The sequence below is a fragment of the Rana temporaria genome, chromosome 1 (assembly GCF_905171775.1).
Source record: "Rana temporaria chromosome 1, aRanTem1.1, whole genome shotgun sequence".
Classification (NCBI taxonomy): domain Eukaryota; kingdom Metazoa; phylum Chordata; class Amphibia; order Anura; family Ranidae; genus Rana; species Rana temporaria.
In genome coordinates, this window is record NC_053489.1 from 234,750,127 (window position 1) to 234,767,845 (window position 17,719).

At 46.8% G+C, this 17,719-nt stretch overlaps 1 protein-coding gene across 5 annotated transcripts in view; it reads right to left on the reverse strand.

The window, feature by feature from the left end:
• The window catches only part of ACACB (acetyl-CoA carboxylase beta), a 185,407-nt gene that overhangs the window by 111,719 nt on the left and 55,969 nt on the right, over positions 1-17,719 (reverse strand). The window contains exon 1 of one of the 5 annotated variants that reach the window (XM_040351870.1): positions 8,123-8,215. The exons of the other annotated variants lie outside the window; for them this stretch is intronic. Within the exon in view, the coding sequence (XP_040207804.1) occupies positions 8,123-8,166 (44 nt within the window). The 5' untranslated portion in view covers positions 8,167-8,215. Of the gene's footprint in view, positions 1-8,122; positions 8,216-17,719 lie in introns of those variants that run through there. 5 annotated transcript variants of the gene reach the window in all.

Sequence of the window (17,719 nt, forward strand, 5' to 3'; positions counted from 1 at the left end):
TGATTTTTAATTTTCATACATTTTTTCACATATCTATATATTTTTATAATTATGTGTATGTTTGAGTCGACTTCCTCTCTGATTTTAAATTTTAAATTTAAATTTTAAATTTAAATCAATTTATTTTAACATGTTTTAAATATATATTCTATGTTTATATATATATATTTATATAATTTTATTATATATGGTAAATATGGTACTGATAAGTTACTGGAGTTCCCCTTTACCATTTTCTATTACAAGTGTTGTATTACTAATGTCCTGTGGGGGTTGTTTCATACCCACAGTTGTCCATATAAATGGATAATGGGTTGGAGGTTATAGTGCTGTACCATTTGTAACCACTGGAGGCTGCTATGTTGAGACATATCCCCAGTGGTTGAATAATAATGATTGTTTTTAAATAATAATAATTTTAAATAATTGTACTCATTTTAATTGTACTTGTATTAAAATTATACATATGAATATATTACCAATCCTTATGAGCCTGCGATGATGTAAGATGAAACACTCCATTACTGCATATCCCGTTGGTGCCTGTGTATCTCGCTGACTATAAATAACATCAGCTGAGACCTGGCTAGCAGTTACCCATGATTAAGTCACGTGTCTAGTGACGTAACGCGTGGGGGAGAAGTTACGAGCGGGACGGATCGCAGACCCGAATGAGGAGAGCTCATCAGAGACGCTGAGCGGCTAAATTTGAAGGATTGGTGCTAGGTTATCCTAAATGCTGTTTTAACTCGGCGGATTCGTGAGTGAGACCTAGTCTGAAATTTTCTACTTATATTTGTTCATGCCATTTGCGCTATGAAGATTTTTCTCTTGTTTCTTCTATGAGCTGTATCAGTGTGGAGGAAGTGCTGCACATATGAAACAGAAGTCTGCATAGTGTGATTAGATCAAACATCTCTCAATCATTACACAGGGTGTTGTGCACGGAAGAAACTCTGGTGTATCCACTGGACTAATTGTCTTTTTCCCTTTGTTTGTGGGTCTTGTATATATTGAATCACGTATACTTTGGGGTTTTCACATTATCTTAGTTAATACTCAGCGCAATATATTATACATAATTTTCTGCACTATTTGTTTGACTTACATCATTTTATTGCTGCGTTTATTATTTGGTTATTTTGTTAATGGCATTTTTTTAAATATTTAATTAGCGCTGTAGTACCATTTTTCACATGTACTTTGACATGACTTCCCTTTGTGTTGCTGAATTTTTTTTTTTTTTTTTTTTTGAATACATAGTCCCCCCTATTGTGCCCTCCGCTTCAGACCCAAACTGCCTTATGGGCACGTCTCCTTTGAGACTTGAGAGAGTGGGAGCCTTTTTTGCTCACTCACCCCCCTCTGGTTTAGTGACTGTATTTCTTTGTGTTTTTCGTTTTTGATGACCATTCCAGGGCTCCGGGGCACCCACCCGGCGCACTCCTTTGAGGTGCGGCCGGGTGGGTCCTTGGGAATCCGTGTTGACCTAGGCCTGTTGGCCTTCCAAGGTCTAATGCAAATGTTAGTTTTAGTTGCTCACTGTCTATTTGTGTGTACTAATGTTTCTCTTTTCTCTCTTTCTCTTGGTCCTCGCCTTCCCCTCCTCCCCCCTCATTCGTCGAGTGGCTCATCACGGACTGTGCGGAATTTGACTAGAGTGCCTCCCGGGGCGCCTCTGTCCTCGGCCTCTTCCCTCCATCGGCTCCACACAACCTCAGGTAAGAGATTCCCCCCCCCCCCCCCCCCTGTATACCCCATGGCTAAGATATTATCCTTGAACGTACACGGCTTAAACTCTGATAGGAAAAGGCATCTGGCACTAAGGGAGTTTAGACAATCGGGCGCTGACGTAGTTTTCGTCCAAGAAACGCACTTTGATAACAAGGGGTCCTTCGCATTCGCCTCTAGGCAATTTCCGCAAATTTACTCCTCTGCGGGTCCCCGTAAGCGGGCTGGAGTCGCAATACTCATTAAGCATGGCTCTCCGTTCACTTGCTCTGGCAGCTATAGCGACCCCCATGGACACTTTGTTATACTCAGAGGCTTGTGGCAGACGCAGGAAGTGACTTTTTGTGCACTATACGCCCCGAATACCCAACAGCATAGGTTTCTGACCAAGGTGTTCACTCGCCTCTTTAGATCAGACCATGGGCTCCTAGTGGTGGGGGGCGACTTTAATCTGACCCAATCCGCGACTGCCGATCGTCATGTGGTGGGTCCCCGGGCGTTGTCAGCCCGGGTCCTTAGGGACTCGAAGCTGTTCCGCCAAATCTCTAGACGCTATGCTCTTTTCGATGCCTGGAGGGCCCTCCACCCGGGCGACCGGCAGTATACCTTCTACTCGTCCCCCCATAGAGCTCATTCCCGTATTGATTACTTCTTCACCAACAACCCTACGCTCCGAGTGATACGGGAGGCACAGATACTCCCTATATCATGGTCGGACCACGCTCCCATTTTACTGACTCTAGACCTGGGTTCCCCTATCCGGAGGCCCTATAACTGGAAATTAAACACCTTCCTCCTTCAACACTTACCGGCCAAGACGGAACTCACATCCACCCTACAACTTTATTTCGCGGAAAATAACACTACTGACGTCTCCACCTCTACGCTCTGGGAGGCCCATAAGGCGGTCCTTCGGGGTAGATGCTTGGCACTGTCCGCCGCCCTAAAAAAAGATGCACTGGCCACCAAAAAGAGAACCGAGGGGGAGCTTGAGGTCCTCGAGCGCCGATTGCAGGTATCCCCTTCTGTTGCACTCCTTAGGAAAATCATCAACCTTCGAGCGACCCTGAGAGACCTGGCCCTAGGGCGGGTGGAAAAAGCGCTTGTTAGACTACGGCAGGTGTACTACGACAAGGGGAATAAAGCCCACACCCTCCTAGCACGGAAATTGCGCGATGCCCACCTCTCGACGACGCCCCACCAAATTAAGGACAACTCAGGCTGTCTACAGACCCACCCCAGAGATATAGCCCACACGTTTGCGGACTTCTATAAGCACCTGTACAATAATCCTAACATACCCAGTGACCCACTCCCCCCGGACATCTCCCGTAGCATTGAACAGTATCTAGAGCAAAGTGGCGTCTCCCGACTCCAGCCCTCTGACCTGACATCGCTTAACATGCGGATTACAGAGGAAGAGATAGAGCAGACTATTAAATCCCTGCCCTCCCATAAGTCCCCAGGCCCAGACGGCCTGCCCTACGAATACTATAAGACCTTTCTGCCCCTCTTGCTCCCCCACATGTGTAAACTTTTTAATACCTTTCTCCGGGATACCCCTGTCCCGACAGATATGCAGCGCTCCTTTATCACCCTGATTCCCAAGCCGGACAGGGACCCAGTTCTCTGTGCCAACTACAGACCCATCGCCCTACTAAATTCGGACCTGAAAATATTCACGAAATTACTCTCGATCCGCTTGAACATGGTCTTACCGTCCCTAATCCACAAGGATCAGGTGGGTTTTGTGCCGCTTAGGCAAGCGGGCGACAACACCAGAAAGATAATTGATTTGGTGGATGTGGCGAATAGGGAAAATACGGCGTCTCTGCTGCTGAGCCTAGACGCCGAGAAGGCTTTTGACCGACTCGGGTGGCCCTTCATGTTCGCCACATTGCACCACGTGGGGATACGGGGCCCATTCTTGAGCGCGATTCGACATCTCTACTCCAACCCCTCCTCTCAGGTCAAGACACCCTTTGCTCTCTCACCTTCCTTTCCCGTTACCAACGGCACCCGGCAGGGGTGTCCACTCTCACCCCTGCTGTTTGCCCTGTGTGTTGAACCCTTGGCGGCCACGATACGGGGCAACCCGTCCATCCGGGGGATACCAGTCCGAGGCAGGGAATTTAAAATTTCTCTGTTCGCGGATGACGTTATCCTCTCCCTGACGCAGCCTAGGATCTCCCTCCCGAACCTTCACGCGGAACTGTCCCGGTACGGGGCTTTGTCAGGCTATAAAATCAACACCTCCAAGTCAGAGGCCCTTCCAATTAATATCTCTGGAGCGGAGGTTGCACACCTGCAGGCCAACTTTTCCTATCGGTGGAAATCAACCTCCCTGAAATACCTGGGGATACACATCACCCCCAGCTTCACTACTCTGTACCAGGAAAATTTCCCTCCCCTATTCCGCTCAATAAGATCCCTGCTACTTCAATGGAAAAAGTACCATATTTCGTTGCTCGGCCGGATCGCCTCGATTAAAATGACGATACTCCCAAAACTGCTTTATCTTTTTCAAACTTTACCCATCCCTGTCCCTTATAAACACTTGAGGAAACTTCAATCTGACCTACTTAAATTTACTTGGAATTACAAACGACATAGAGTCCCCCAATCGGTGCTGACGGCGGCGCGCTCGGACGGGGGCCTTGCGTTCCCCGACCTTGTTAGGTACTACCAGGCCACCCAGCTACGGGCCATACCCTCTTGGTTTACCCAGCGGTCCTACAACAAGTGGACGGAGATTGAAAAACTATGGCTAGCCCCGACTCACCCCAACAACCTGCTGTGGAGCGCGAACGTGGTGGTTCCCTCTGACCGTATGCTGGGCTCTGTGTCACAGCTCCGACGTCTATGGCGTCGGCTGTCGCGACCCTGTGGTCTGTCCTCGGAAAGCTCGCTATTGACCTCATTTATGTACAACCCCAAGGTGCCAGATAGCCTCACCCGTCAAATGTCTTACCCATGGACGTCCCGGAACCTATTCCACTTTGGGAATTTGGTAGATCCCTTGTCACGCAAACTATTACCCTTCACCAGCCTACAATCTAAATTTGATATCCCCCGGCAGGTATTCTATAGTTACTTGCAGATCCGCCATTACGCCCTTTCCATAGCACCCACCCTGCAATTCTCCCCTCCAACTCCCTTTGAACGGTTGGTCTTGGCCGGAACGGCCCAAAAAGGCTTAATCTCTGATATTTACAAAATACTGAACGCCTATCCCCTGGAATCCCTAGGTAAACACTCTTATATGATTCGATGGGAAAAGGCCCTCAATGAGGTAATACCCATAGAACAATGGCGGACTATCTGGTCTCAGGCAGCAAAGAGCTCACTATGTACTCTATACAAGGAAAATACATATAAGGTTCTCCTGTTTTGGTATATGACCCCCGATGTGCTTCACTCTATATACCCTGCTAGCTCCGACCGTTGCTGGCGGTGTCAGGGAGACAGAGGTTCCCTATTTCATATTTACTGGACCTGCCCGCTGATTGTCCCCTATTGGACTGAGGTGCAACAAATTCTTCCTCCTGGGCCTATCTCCCCTGAGAACCACGTTGCCTTGTAGAAAGCTAACGCGCCATATCCTCACAGCTGCCCGATGCCTTGTAGCTCTACATTGGAAAAAACGCTCTCCCCCTGACCCGGGGACCCTATACACTAGAATCAAAGATGTGGAGCTGATGGAGAGAATGACTGCCAGGATACAGGACAGATTGGAAGCCCACGACGTGGTCTGGGCGCCTTGGCGTCTTCGGGAGGACCCACCGTGATCAGGTAACTGAGCTAACTCGATGATCTTTCCCCCTTCTTACCCCTCTACCCTCCTCCTATTTCTTTTCTCTCCTTTCTTTTCTTCTTCCTCTCTTCTGGGGTACCCCTGAGGCCCCCTCCATGTTCGACGTTTCGCAATACACGTCTGCATATTGATGCGCTATAGTATTTTCATCTTCAGGTTCTGTGTTAACTATTGCCTAGACACATGTAAAAGGCCTGTGTTACTCATTACTTAAATACATGTCACACAGGCAGATGTGTGCCTTATTATCCTGCCTACCCTTATGCTGTGTCATATGTTCTTGTATACTGTATACAACCTGATTTTCTTTCTATTCAATAATAAAACAGTTATTTGAGAAAATAATGTATGGTGATCTGGACATGAAGGCCCATGTTCAGGCATCTCTTGAGTGACAACTGTCTCCCAAATGCGTCCCCAGTTGTACTCCTGTGTTGTCACCCTGGGTGTATAAGAGTTATAGTTTATTTTCAATGGCACCCCAAATGCTTATGTGGAGTAAACAAACAAACCTGCCTTAAGCCTGGTACACACTAGTAGTTTTTTTTGTTCATTCAACCCAGCAGAGCTGGTGTAATGTACAGGTCAGGTCAGAGCTGCTGTACTAACTATCTGACGTTAGTACAGCAATCCCCCCTACTGTTCCCTTGTCAGAACGTACAAGGACGGCCCCTCCACCAGAACACTCCCATCTGCGCTCTCAGCCATTATAATTAATATGGGTGTAACATGTTGTGAAAGGTGAAATTATCCTTAAACAAATTATTTTTTGTAGAATTCTCCTTTAAAGGAGAAGTCCAGCCTTAGTGCGTTTGGCTGGGCTTATCCTATGGGTCACAGGAGTGCAATTTGTTTTGCACTTCTGTGACCCGTTTTCAGCAGAATCAGCCTGGTGTCTGGACTGATACCTGTCTCAGCCTTTTTGCGAGTCGCCGAGACGGCCGCTCCCCAACTCTCCACAGCTCAGCGCTCCAGTGAACGTGGAGGAGCAGAGCGGAGAGCTGCTGATTGACAGGCAGCAGCTCTCCGCTTGGGGAGCTGAGAGAACCAAGCCTTTGGCGGTGTTCGATCGCTCCGTTCTCAGTACAGACGCCAGGGGACAGATGCTGCATACACCTAGGTAAGTATAATTATGGATTATGGGGGGGACACTTATTTTTAACCACTTCCTTACTGGGCACTTAAACCCCCCTCCTGCCCAGACCAATTTTCAGCGCTGACAATTTTTTTTTCACACAAATAGAGCTTTCTTTTGGTGGTATTTAATCACCGTTGTGGTTTTTATTTTTTGCTAAACAAACCAGAAAATAGAAAAAAAAAATCATGTTTTATAGTTTGTTATACAATTTTGCAAACAGGTAATTTTTCTCCTTCATTGATATGCGCTGATGGGCACTGATAGGCACAGATAAGGTGGCACTGATGGGGACAGATAAGGTGGTACTGATGGGGACAGATAAGGCGGCACTGATGAGTGGCACTGTGGGCACTGGTAGGTGGCGCTGGTGGGCACTGGTAGGTGGCGCTGGCATGTGGCACAGATGAGCAGGCGGCTGCTCTCCTTGATCGGGACCAATGTCCCTCTAACAGCCGCCGGTGATCTGCTTTTTTTACCGGCTCTGTTTACATCATATGATCAGCTGTCATTGGCCGACAGCCGATCTGTGCTCAACCAAGTCTGAGAGACTCGCTGATCACAGAGCCTGCCAGGGACGCCCTCCTGGCAAATTAGGTCCGCAATGTAACTGTCTTTCGGCTATAGCGCTGATCTAAAGTAGTTAAAGCGGAGGTTCCGCTGAAGTCAGCAGCTACAAATACGGCAGCTGCTGACTTTTAAAAAATGGACACTTACCTGTCCAGCGTGCCCGTGATGTCAGCAGCCAAGGCTGAGCAATCGCTCGGTCCTCGGCTGCTTCCACCGCCATCCTCGGTGAAGGAATCAGGAAGTGAAGCCTTGCGGCGCGCCGTCGGGTATCTGCACCCCCCTGAAAGGTGCCAAATGTGTCACCGGAGGGGGAGAGGGATCCAAAAAGCGGAGGTTCGCTTTTTGTGTGAACCTCCGCTTTAAAGGAGGTATGTCCTATGCCTACATACTTTTGCTAATAGGTGTCCCTGGTTCCCATCTCAAAAAGTTGGGAGGTACGACAATGGCCGTGCATAAAACACAAAAGTCAAAATGCACTGTAAAGCACATGGATGCGTTATTGCAAACAAAAGAAATTGCAATTTTAAATTGCAATTCTGGACATCGGCAGAAGGAAATTTGTAATTGTTTTTAAAATGACCTTTCTTTGAAGGAGAGCATGCAGCCTGACTGTAAACAATGTCAGCAAGCAGAACATGACGGATTGCAGTGAACTAGACTGAATTGTTTTTACTGACGGATTGCAGCTCGTTGTCACCAGAATCCCAGAGGCTGTTTTATGAAAAAAAACTGTGCATCTCCTGTTCTTCAGGTGACCTGGAAGAAGTAACTGTACACATTCCCTGTGGCTGAGGGGCCACCACATTGCACACAAAGCGGACTTCACTTCTGGAAGATAAGGGACGTTAGAGTAAAAAGGTGTCACTACTGACCTCTTTATGAAGGGAAACCAGTGGTTGTTATCCCGACCCTCCATTCTGCAACATGGCTTTCTGTCCAAAACCCTGCCCCCGTCTTCTCCTCCCCCTCCAAAAACTTCACAGACAGCCTGTCAAAGTCTCCTCACTCTCCCCCCCACCTCCTAGTGTTTCCTCTCCAGACCTGGCTCATGGCCTGTAGCAGCCTCATGTGGAGCAATGTGGAAACTTCAGTTACATATGTGATAAGCAGAAATGCTCAGGGAAAAATGATGTGTCATCATGGGACATGCATGGGCTCTGCTGAAAGCAAGTTTGTAAACAAAACATGGTAAACCTTAACCTGAGCCTGCCTGCCACTGACATTCATATACAAGAGAGTCTAATTACTTCATGAACAGACATGTTTTCCCTTGTCCAAAGCAAGATGAGGGGTATGCACAGGATGTAAAACTGGGACCCTTTCATTTCTTTATATACTGTAACAATTTACATTTAACCATGTCAACTAAGGCCACGTAAACATTGCTTGAGGAGTGGGTGCAACCTACAACTTCCCAACTGCTTCCCTTTGTGCTGCAAAGGCAGCTGAACAGGGTATACCACCCTCCCTGCATGTGGCATTCAGCTGGCAGAACATCCACTGAATATTTGACTATATGGGGCTGCACCACATCCGCCTGCAATGTATGTGGGTTTGGTGCACTGCTGCAGGCTTTTAGGGGTTAAAACAGGCAGTGAGTGATACATCTACCGTAGATCACCCTGCGTTAGGGTTGCCACCTCATCCCTTTAAAACCAAACACATATTAATTACACAGGTTCTCTGGCTAATTAAACTCACTTGGTGCCTTATCGACATTAAATTAGCCCCAGAACCTGTGTAATTACTATGTGTTTGGGTTTAAGGGCTCTTTCACACGGAGTGGACCGTTTCTGGGTCCGCTCCGTGTGTCTCCGTGCAGGGACCGCCCTGTCCGTCTGCATCAGTTCCGTTCCGCCGGACGGAAGAAAAATAGGGTTTTCTTCCGTCCGAAAACCGGATCCCGACGGACGCGGACGCTAGCGGATGCTCCATCCGCTAACGGACGCGATCCTATAGGGATGTATTACAAGTCCATTAACGGACTTATAATAACGGACAGGCGGAGCGGACGTCTGAAAGGGGCCTAAAGGGATGAGGTGGCAACCCTACGGCCTGCGTGTGAGAACGAGCCCTTAGGCCTGTCAGGTGGACCTGATCGGACCCTCCAGTTTTTTCATGTCTGCTGACACCCTGCCGCCATCCGATCCGATCTGCCAAAAACAGACGGATGGTGGTCCTTTTCTCCATCTGTCTGGCGGATGAAATGGAAACAGACAGGCAGTCCGTTTCCATCCGATTGCCCCATAGACGAGCGGGCTATGTCCGTGTCCACTCTGCACAGCGGAGTGGCCATGGCCCTGTCATTTGCCTGCTCAGTGGGGATCAGCGGAGAGATTCCCCACTGAGCAAGCGGATCCCGCTTCACAGAGGTTGCCCGTGTTAAAGGGGCCTTGAAGTGTAGGTCAAGCCAAAAAACTTTTTTTTTTTTTTTGGACAGAGTGGGAAAAGCTGGTAAGCTGTTCATGGCTATATTTAATTGATTTACCATCACTTCCTTTCAACAACCGTTTTACCAGACATAAAGTGAGATAGCCAGATTTTATGTATTACCTTGAGGAGATGCAGACTACAATGCTGCAATCACTGAGCAGCAAATGATATCACCTGTGATGTATTTCAGTTATCTTGCAAACCTGGCCTGTTAGTGGGCCCTGAGGACAGGGTTGATGACTACTGTCCTAAATAGGAATGAGCTCCGGCATGTTCGCACACTCCATGTGCAGAGCCGCCAGGAAGTCGGCACGGCACTGCGCTACTCACAGGCAGGGAGACGTTGTCCCGATGATCAGCTGCAGAGATCGGGAAATGTCTCACTGTCTGTGATTATCGCAGCGCCGTGCCGACTTCCTGGTGGGTTCTGCACGTGGAGTGTGTGAACTGGCTGGAGCTCATCCCTAGTCCTAATATACCAAAGAAAAACTGTGTGATTTTGGTATATGTTGCTGTTGGAGAGTTCCCCTCACTTCCTGTTCAGTAAAATGTTGTCAGCCGGACAGGAAGTGAGAATAAATCTCTCTAATAGAGCCCCACAAAGCAGTAAAAACCTGACAGAGGTTCTACCCTTCCCACACATTATACAAAAGTGAAAAAAAAAAGAAGTTTTGGCAAGCCATACAATGTAAAAGCAGAGCTAAATTCAAAGCTGTGCTTTCATTTCGGATAGATTAATAGGGGGTCTTCCCCCCCCATCTGCATCCTCATTGAGGAACATTTCACTTCACTTCCTGTCCGAGCGATCCTACCTCTGGTGATGCAATGCAATCTCCCGATTTCATCCACAGATGGCCAAAAAAAATAATGGAGGCTAAATCAACAAACCTATCCACATGGATTTCAACTCTGAACAAAATACTGGTTAAGGCACCATGTTTAGCCCCACTGTGAATCCCAACAGCATAAGCCCAGGTTCACACTGACAGCAGGAATGAAATGGTGCAAGTTCAGCTGAATTCACACCATTTCATTCCTGCATGTCAGTCCCGACTTCGGCGGCGATTTCAAAGTGTTTCTGAACAGATGCCTATTGAAATCGCACCTCAAAGTCGCCAAAAGTAGTACAGAAACTACTTTTGGGATTGCCGGAAATAGCCGCCGATTTGGCATGCGATTTGACATGTCAAATCGATGCAATGCGAATCAGGGATAAAACTGATTCCCGTTGCTGGGACTGACAGCTGTGTGCCGATAGCAATGGCGGCAGGCCCCCCGTACACCGCAATGATAGGATGTCAGTGGCTGTAGCTATTGGTGATTTTTTGCACAGCCAGCAATTATGACTGTGATTGAAACTAGATGCACACAAAGTGTGCTATCCGCACCACACTGCTGTCAATCTCAGCTGCAGGAATCAGGATATTCTTGCCGCTGGGATTTGCAACATAGCTAAGCGCCTGTGTGAATGGGGCCTAAGTGGGTCCTCAGAACACCAAGGAGGGGAGCCCTTTCGCACTAGGGCATGGACCGCGTTAGCAGTAAAGTGCTGCTTGTTTTAGCAGCGCTTTAAACCCCAAAGAAGGTGTTAACAAGAGGTTAAAAGTGCACGTGAAGCACTTCGCAGGTGCTTCGGCAGCGCTGCCCATTGATTTCAATGGCAGGGGCAGTTTAGGAGCAGTGTATACACCGATCACTCACCATCCCAAAGACACTGCTTTCAGGACTTTTTATTTGGTCCTGCAAGCGTACCGCCCCAGTGTGAAAGCACTCAGGCTTTCACACTAAGAAGGCTTGAGAGGCGCTGATTTTAGCGCTAAAATGCCCGAAAAGCGCCTTCAGCGTGAAAAGGGGTCTAAGAGCGTCATTAACACCCTTTAGAATTCCATTAGGCCTCCGCACTTAAATTGTTGCTGCTTGCACCAGATTCCTGTACCTGTCAGAAGCGGCACCAATCAGTGAGCTAAAAATGCTAACAAATCACAAATCGTTTTTTAAAAATCACCTGCGTTTAACCCTTACAGAAAGAATATTTTGATAGCATGCAGAAAACATGGATTGTTATGGTACAATTGGTCAACTTCCAAACCCAAAAACATTTCCAGAGAATGACAGTCTTAACCTGCCAGAAAGTGTCCCCGGGAAATAAGGGACAGCTGATCTTCATCATTGAGCTTTAATTTTCTGTGCGGTTCTTAAAGTGGAACGCAGGGGCGGACTGACCATTGGGACTCTCCGGCACTGCCCGAGGGCCCCATTCCACTAGGAGGCCCCATCAGGGTGGCCAGGCTCAATAAAACCAGGGACAGTATGTAAAAATCTGTGTTTTTTTTACATCTGTCCCTGATATGTCCGAAACCGACATGCTTTTGATGTGAAATGCCTGAGATTTTAGCTGCCCTGCCTCTGCACTGTCTCCTGGTGTGGTGGCCATCTGTAACTCCGGGGGCCCCATAATCTTCTATTGCCCAGGGGCCCCATGAGTTGTCAGTCCACCCCGGGTGGAACGTAACTGTATCTGAGCATTACAAACTGAAATCACCAACTCATTCATTTTTAATATTCAGTGAAAACTCACCCCTCCTCTATGCTTTTGAGAAATCACATTGAAAAACACACCCCTAGCATTTCTAGCTGCAGCCATCTTGAGTAAGGGAAAAATATTCATGTATCATTTACTTCCTGGAATCCATTTGCCCTTAGGTCAGGCATGCAGGTAGAAGGGTATGCTAAGCTTAGGAAATCCATTCTCCCCTCCTACAGATGAATGAGAAAGAAAAATGCCCATGAAGACTCCTGGGATGTCATTTTAGCCTAGGCCAGAAACAAGGAAGCAACTGAAAAAATGTAAATGATATACTTTCCTATCTATTTACTAATGCTAGCAGCATTAGGATTAAAAATAGTTCATGTTGATGGAGCTAGATATGTGTATGCACATAATCACAAGACTAGTCAACAGAGGAGAGCGCTTAATTCTGCTTTAATGGTAAGTGACCAATGTACGTTATCCAATTCCAAGTAGCCATGATACACAGTGCCTATATAACCACTTTCCAATGACAATTTTGTATTACCAATTATATACATGCAAAAGTCATGGCAATTACAGGTGTATAGTGTGGCCTCTCTATCAATGCAGATTTGCAGCCATCAAGCAAATGTGGAAAACATGACCTGTTTGTGGTCCAAGGAAAACACTGGACCTCTTGCTTCTGTATCCCTACAATAATACCTGGCACCAGGAACAGAGCATACTGAAGAGAGATTCTATTAGAGTCTCTGATCTGCATGGTCAGGGGAAAGCACCTGACTTGCACAACTCTCAGGTGTTTTGGGGCTCTAGATCTGCCAATCTCTTCTATATCACACTGCAATGAGCTGTTTATATTAGAGAAGAATTACCTGGTAGTAAGCAGAAATGCTGCTGAGTCTTTGCAGCTATTGTAATCACTAAACTGCATGGAAGGCAACTTAATGTCACATTGAATTCTCCTTGAAAATGTAAAGCAAAACATGGGCTGGCTCAGGGAGGTATATGGCATTCGTATTTGTCCCTGCCGAGTACATTCCGCACATTTCCTCTTTCCACGTTCTCTTGTACAGAGGAAAGGAAACAAAGGAGTCATTGGTTTGTATTACATTAAAATTATAGACTTCTTTATCATTTCATGCAGATTACTCAGGTGAATATGTTTCCTTTTTTTTGCTTTTGGTAGTCCGGTTTTAGATGTTATCTTCTATATAAAAAATAAATAAATAGAACTTTACCCACATGCAGGGGCAGCAAATCCATTAAGGGTGCAAAGGTATGTGCCGCCTCCCCCTATCCATGCGTCTGGCCCCTTATAATGGGGGGGTTTGAAGCACTGATTAGAGCCAGAGGCTCTAATAGGCTTTAAAATAGGTTGGGCTCGGGGAGCAGAGAATGAGCTCACATCCCAGCCAGGTGTGTTGCAACAGAGAATGAATGTTTGCTATTGTAACACTGATCCTCCTCCAAGCCAATCAGGAAGCGGGTTTTGACACCTGTCACCCGATTGGCTGAAAGGACAGGTGATCCTATTGGATATGCCTAGGGGGCGGGGAGAAGCAGCATTCTGGAATCCGCCGATGGAGGAGAGGACATGGAGCCGTTGCCCGCCTAGATGGGGTAAGTGCCAATCTCGCATTTCTCCGATTCTGCAGACAGAGGAAACCCCTATTTTTCCATCTGTCTGCGGATCAGATCGGGTGAACACGGACAGACGGTCCGTGTTCATCCGTTCCCCCCCATAGGGGAGAGCAGAGAAAAGACAGGGCGGTCCCTGCATAGTGTGCAGGGATCGCCCTGTCATCCGCCGGCTCAGCAGGGATCAACGGAGCGATCCCCGCTGAGCAAGCGGAGGTTCACAGGGCGGATCATCACTGATTCGCCCCGTGTGAAAGGGCCCTTACTGACTGCAATGCTAATCAGTGTAATCAGAATACAACCAAGTGTGTCCCCCCCCCCCCCCCCAACCAATTGGTTGAATGAAAAAAAAAAAAAAGCAATTTTGGGGTGGGGGAACTTGACTGGCCTGCACAGAGTCCTTACCTCAACCTGATTGGACACTTTAGGATTATTTAGAGCAGAGACTGCCAGCCAGGCCTTCTCATCCACACCAGTACCTGACATCACAAATGCGCTTCTGGAAGAATGGTCATACATTCCCATAGACCAGGGGTATCAAACTCCTTTCCCTTGCCAGCCACATCAACATTATGGTTGCCCGGTTGTATCAGCACCCCACCACCCTTATATCAGATGTCAAGAGCCCACCCATCCCTTCCCTTCCCTTACATCAGTGCACCTCCCTGCCTTGTGCTGCTGCCAGGAGGGCTGGACAGAGAAGTGCAGGATCTGGTGGAGGAGTCCTGACTGCTGAGACCAGGTGGGGGAGGAGACAAGGGGGGGTGTGAGGGCTACATGAAATGGCTTGGAAGGCCCGATTCGGCCCACGGGCCTTGTGTTTGACACCTGTGCCATAGACGCTCCTAAACCTTGTGGACAGCCTTCCCAGAAGAGATGAAGCTGTTATAGCTGCAAAGGGTGGGCCCACTCAGTATTGAACCCTACGGACCAAGACTGGGATGCCATTAAAGTTCATGCGTGTGTAAAGGCATGCGTCCCAATACTTTTGGTAATATAGAGTATACTCTTGATACAAGTTTCCTTCCAGTACAGAATGTTGGAATGTGTTTATCAAACACAAAGAAGACCGACAATAGGCTCAATTCACAAGCTAACACTCCGGGATGAGGATAAAATAAATATGTTATACTTGCCTGCTCTGTGTGAGATGATTGCACACAGCATTAATGGCCTTACCTCCTTTTTTCAGTCCCCCGCCGGCACTGTCTGCTCCTCTTTGCTGCGGTTGCTCCCTCAGCAAGCTGTGTCTTGAGGGCGCAATCCCAAGCTGGGCTGTGTGTATCTACAGACAGACAGACACAGCAAGGCTTGGCCACCTCCTCATAGAATTTGACTGACAGCTGATGGCTCCCACTGCTCTCAGTATCAAACCTTTATTATGTTGCAGCCTACCAATTCTTAGATGTGATGGTTGCATGTGTTTTCTTTTTAGACTTGCTTTCTTCTATTTTCACCTGGTAATCCAGTCAGTAAGTCTGTTGTTTTTCCAAAAGAACAAGCTCTCTTACAGATGTATCAGTTTACGGGGATGCGACAAAATATGTAACACTGGCAGGGGTGCTTATGAAGATCAGCTTTTATTTATTATAACGTTATAAACGTATAATCAGTTACATCGAACAGTTGTGTGTTTCCAAATGCTTGTTTTAATTTTTTTACTGGACGGGGGTCCAGTGAGTTTTTGGTGTGTTTTACTGCGTTTCAGTCCAGTCCAGTGCAGGAAAATTGCAGCATGTTCTTTTTTTTTTTTTCTGTTACTAAAATTCCCTTGAACTGATGTGAACTATGCCATTGGAAACCACATAGCCTACTTTCCATATGTTTTTGATGCAGAAAAAATGCACTGGACTGCATGTGGTGTGAACAGGACCTGAAAAAAAAAAAAACGCGGGGAAAAAGCATCTGGAATGCATCCAAAAAAACGCACTGGAATGTGTTAAAAACGTGCATTCAAAAAAACAACAGGAATGGATCTGGAGTGGAGCGTTTTTGTGGTGTCAACAGGGCCGCTGATACGCCTGTACAGCCCAACCGGTGTATCAGCGGCCCTGTTGTACCAGGCCTCAGCTCAGCAGGGAGGTCCCGGGTAGCCTCACAGACGATCGGTGCTGCGTTGGGGGGAGTTACAAACACCGATCTCCCTGTGTGGCTTTTAATGAAGCAGCTGACAGCCACTTCTCCTCCTCCTCCCTCCCGTGGCTGTCAGCTGCTTCATTAAAAGCCACACAGGGAGATCGGTGCTTGTAACTCCCCCCAATGCAGCACCAATCGTCTGTGAGGCTACCCGGGACCTCTCTGCTGAGCTGAGGACTCTGGGCCTGGTACAGCAGGGCCGCTGATACACCAGTTGGGCTGTACAGGCGTATCAGCGGCCCTGTTGACACCACAAAAACGCACTCCAGATCCATTCCTGTTGTTTTTTGTGCTTTTTCGGATGCATTCCAGATGCAGACCGATCATCCCCCGTCTGTCAATCAATTGTCCCTTAATCTCTGGGCCATGTGTGCTCCTCTGTCCCCCCCCTCGTCCCTGATCCTGTTAGGATGGAGAGCAGAGGAAGGAGCCGGTAAATATGTAATTTACCGGCTCCTTCCTTTTCTGAATGAACAGAGTCAGTGTTTACAATGCTTCCGTTTATGAATGAACAGGAACCTCTGTCTCTGTTCATTCATCTTCAGTGCAGGTGAGACTGCTGAGAAAGGGACTGGGGAATCTGTGTCCTCAGTCCCTTTCCCTGTCACAAAGGGAAGATGTTAAGCATCTGTTTAGACCCCTGATATCTCACTAAAGCCCCCCAAAAAAAGAATTGTAAAAAATATTTTAAAATGAAATTGTAAAAATAATAAAAAAAATAGTGAAAAAAAAATAGTAAAATAAAATAAAAAATAAAATTATAAAAAAAATTGTAAAAAAACGAAAAAATAAAAAATAAAAAAAAATACTGACACCATCCACTGCCAACCTCCTCCCTCCAAAAAAGAATTGTGAAAACAAAAAATAACTGAGAAGAAATTAAATTGTAAAAAATTAAATACATTTGTATAAATAAAAAAATAACTACCGACACTGTCCACTATTCTACTGATACCATCCAGCCATACCACCACAAGGTTGATGGTGGGGCTGAAGGGGGCCCCATTAGGTAGGCTGTAAAGTTCAGCTTTAGTAAAAAAGAACATGCTGCATTTTTCCTGCACTGGACTGTACTGGAATGCAGTAAAAAGCATCAGAACGCATCAAAAATGCACCAGACCCCAATACAGTGAAAAAAAAAAAAACACAGGAAAAAAAAAAGAAGGAAAACAAGCACATGGAATGCATCTGGAAACGCATCAAAAATGCACCGGAACCTGTATTTAGGGTGTACCTACTAAGCACCTGCTTCACAGCCCCAGAGACTTCCCCCGGGACAGTGTGCAGGGGTTCTTCTTCCCCGCAGCCATTGTCCCATTTAAAATCGGCACAGTTGTGCAGGGCTCCAGCTGAGAGATATTTGAATGAAAAAACTACAAGTCCCATCTTCCATCATGACGGACAGCCTTGTAGTTCTAAATGGTCTACAAGTACAGTAGTCCATTTTCTTCTGCCACTTCCATCAGCTTTGTATGTAAAAGACGTAGAGAGGTATGGGCAGAGAGCTGGAGGAAAGGTCTGCAGGAGACTGGCATTGCACCTGTGATGATGGGTGCAATGCTTTGCAGGCTCTTGTGGAAAAAATAATAAATGCACGCTTTTTGTTTTTTCTCCTGGAAAAATATGTGCATTATTATTTTTCTTAAAGGTGAACGTAGCCTTTATTTTCAAAAAGGTAACCGCTTTTTTTTTTTCAGTTGAGTCCAATGATATCTGAAAATTACCTTCA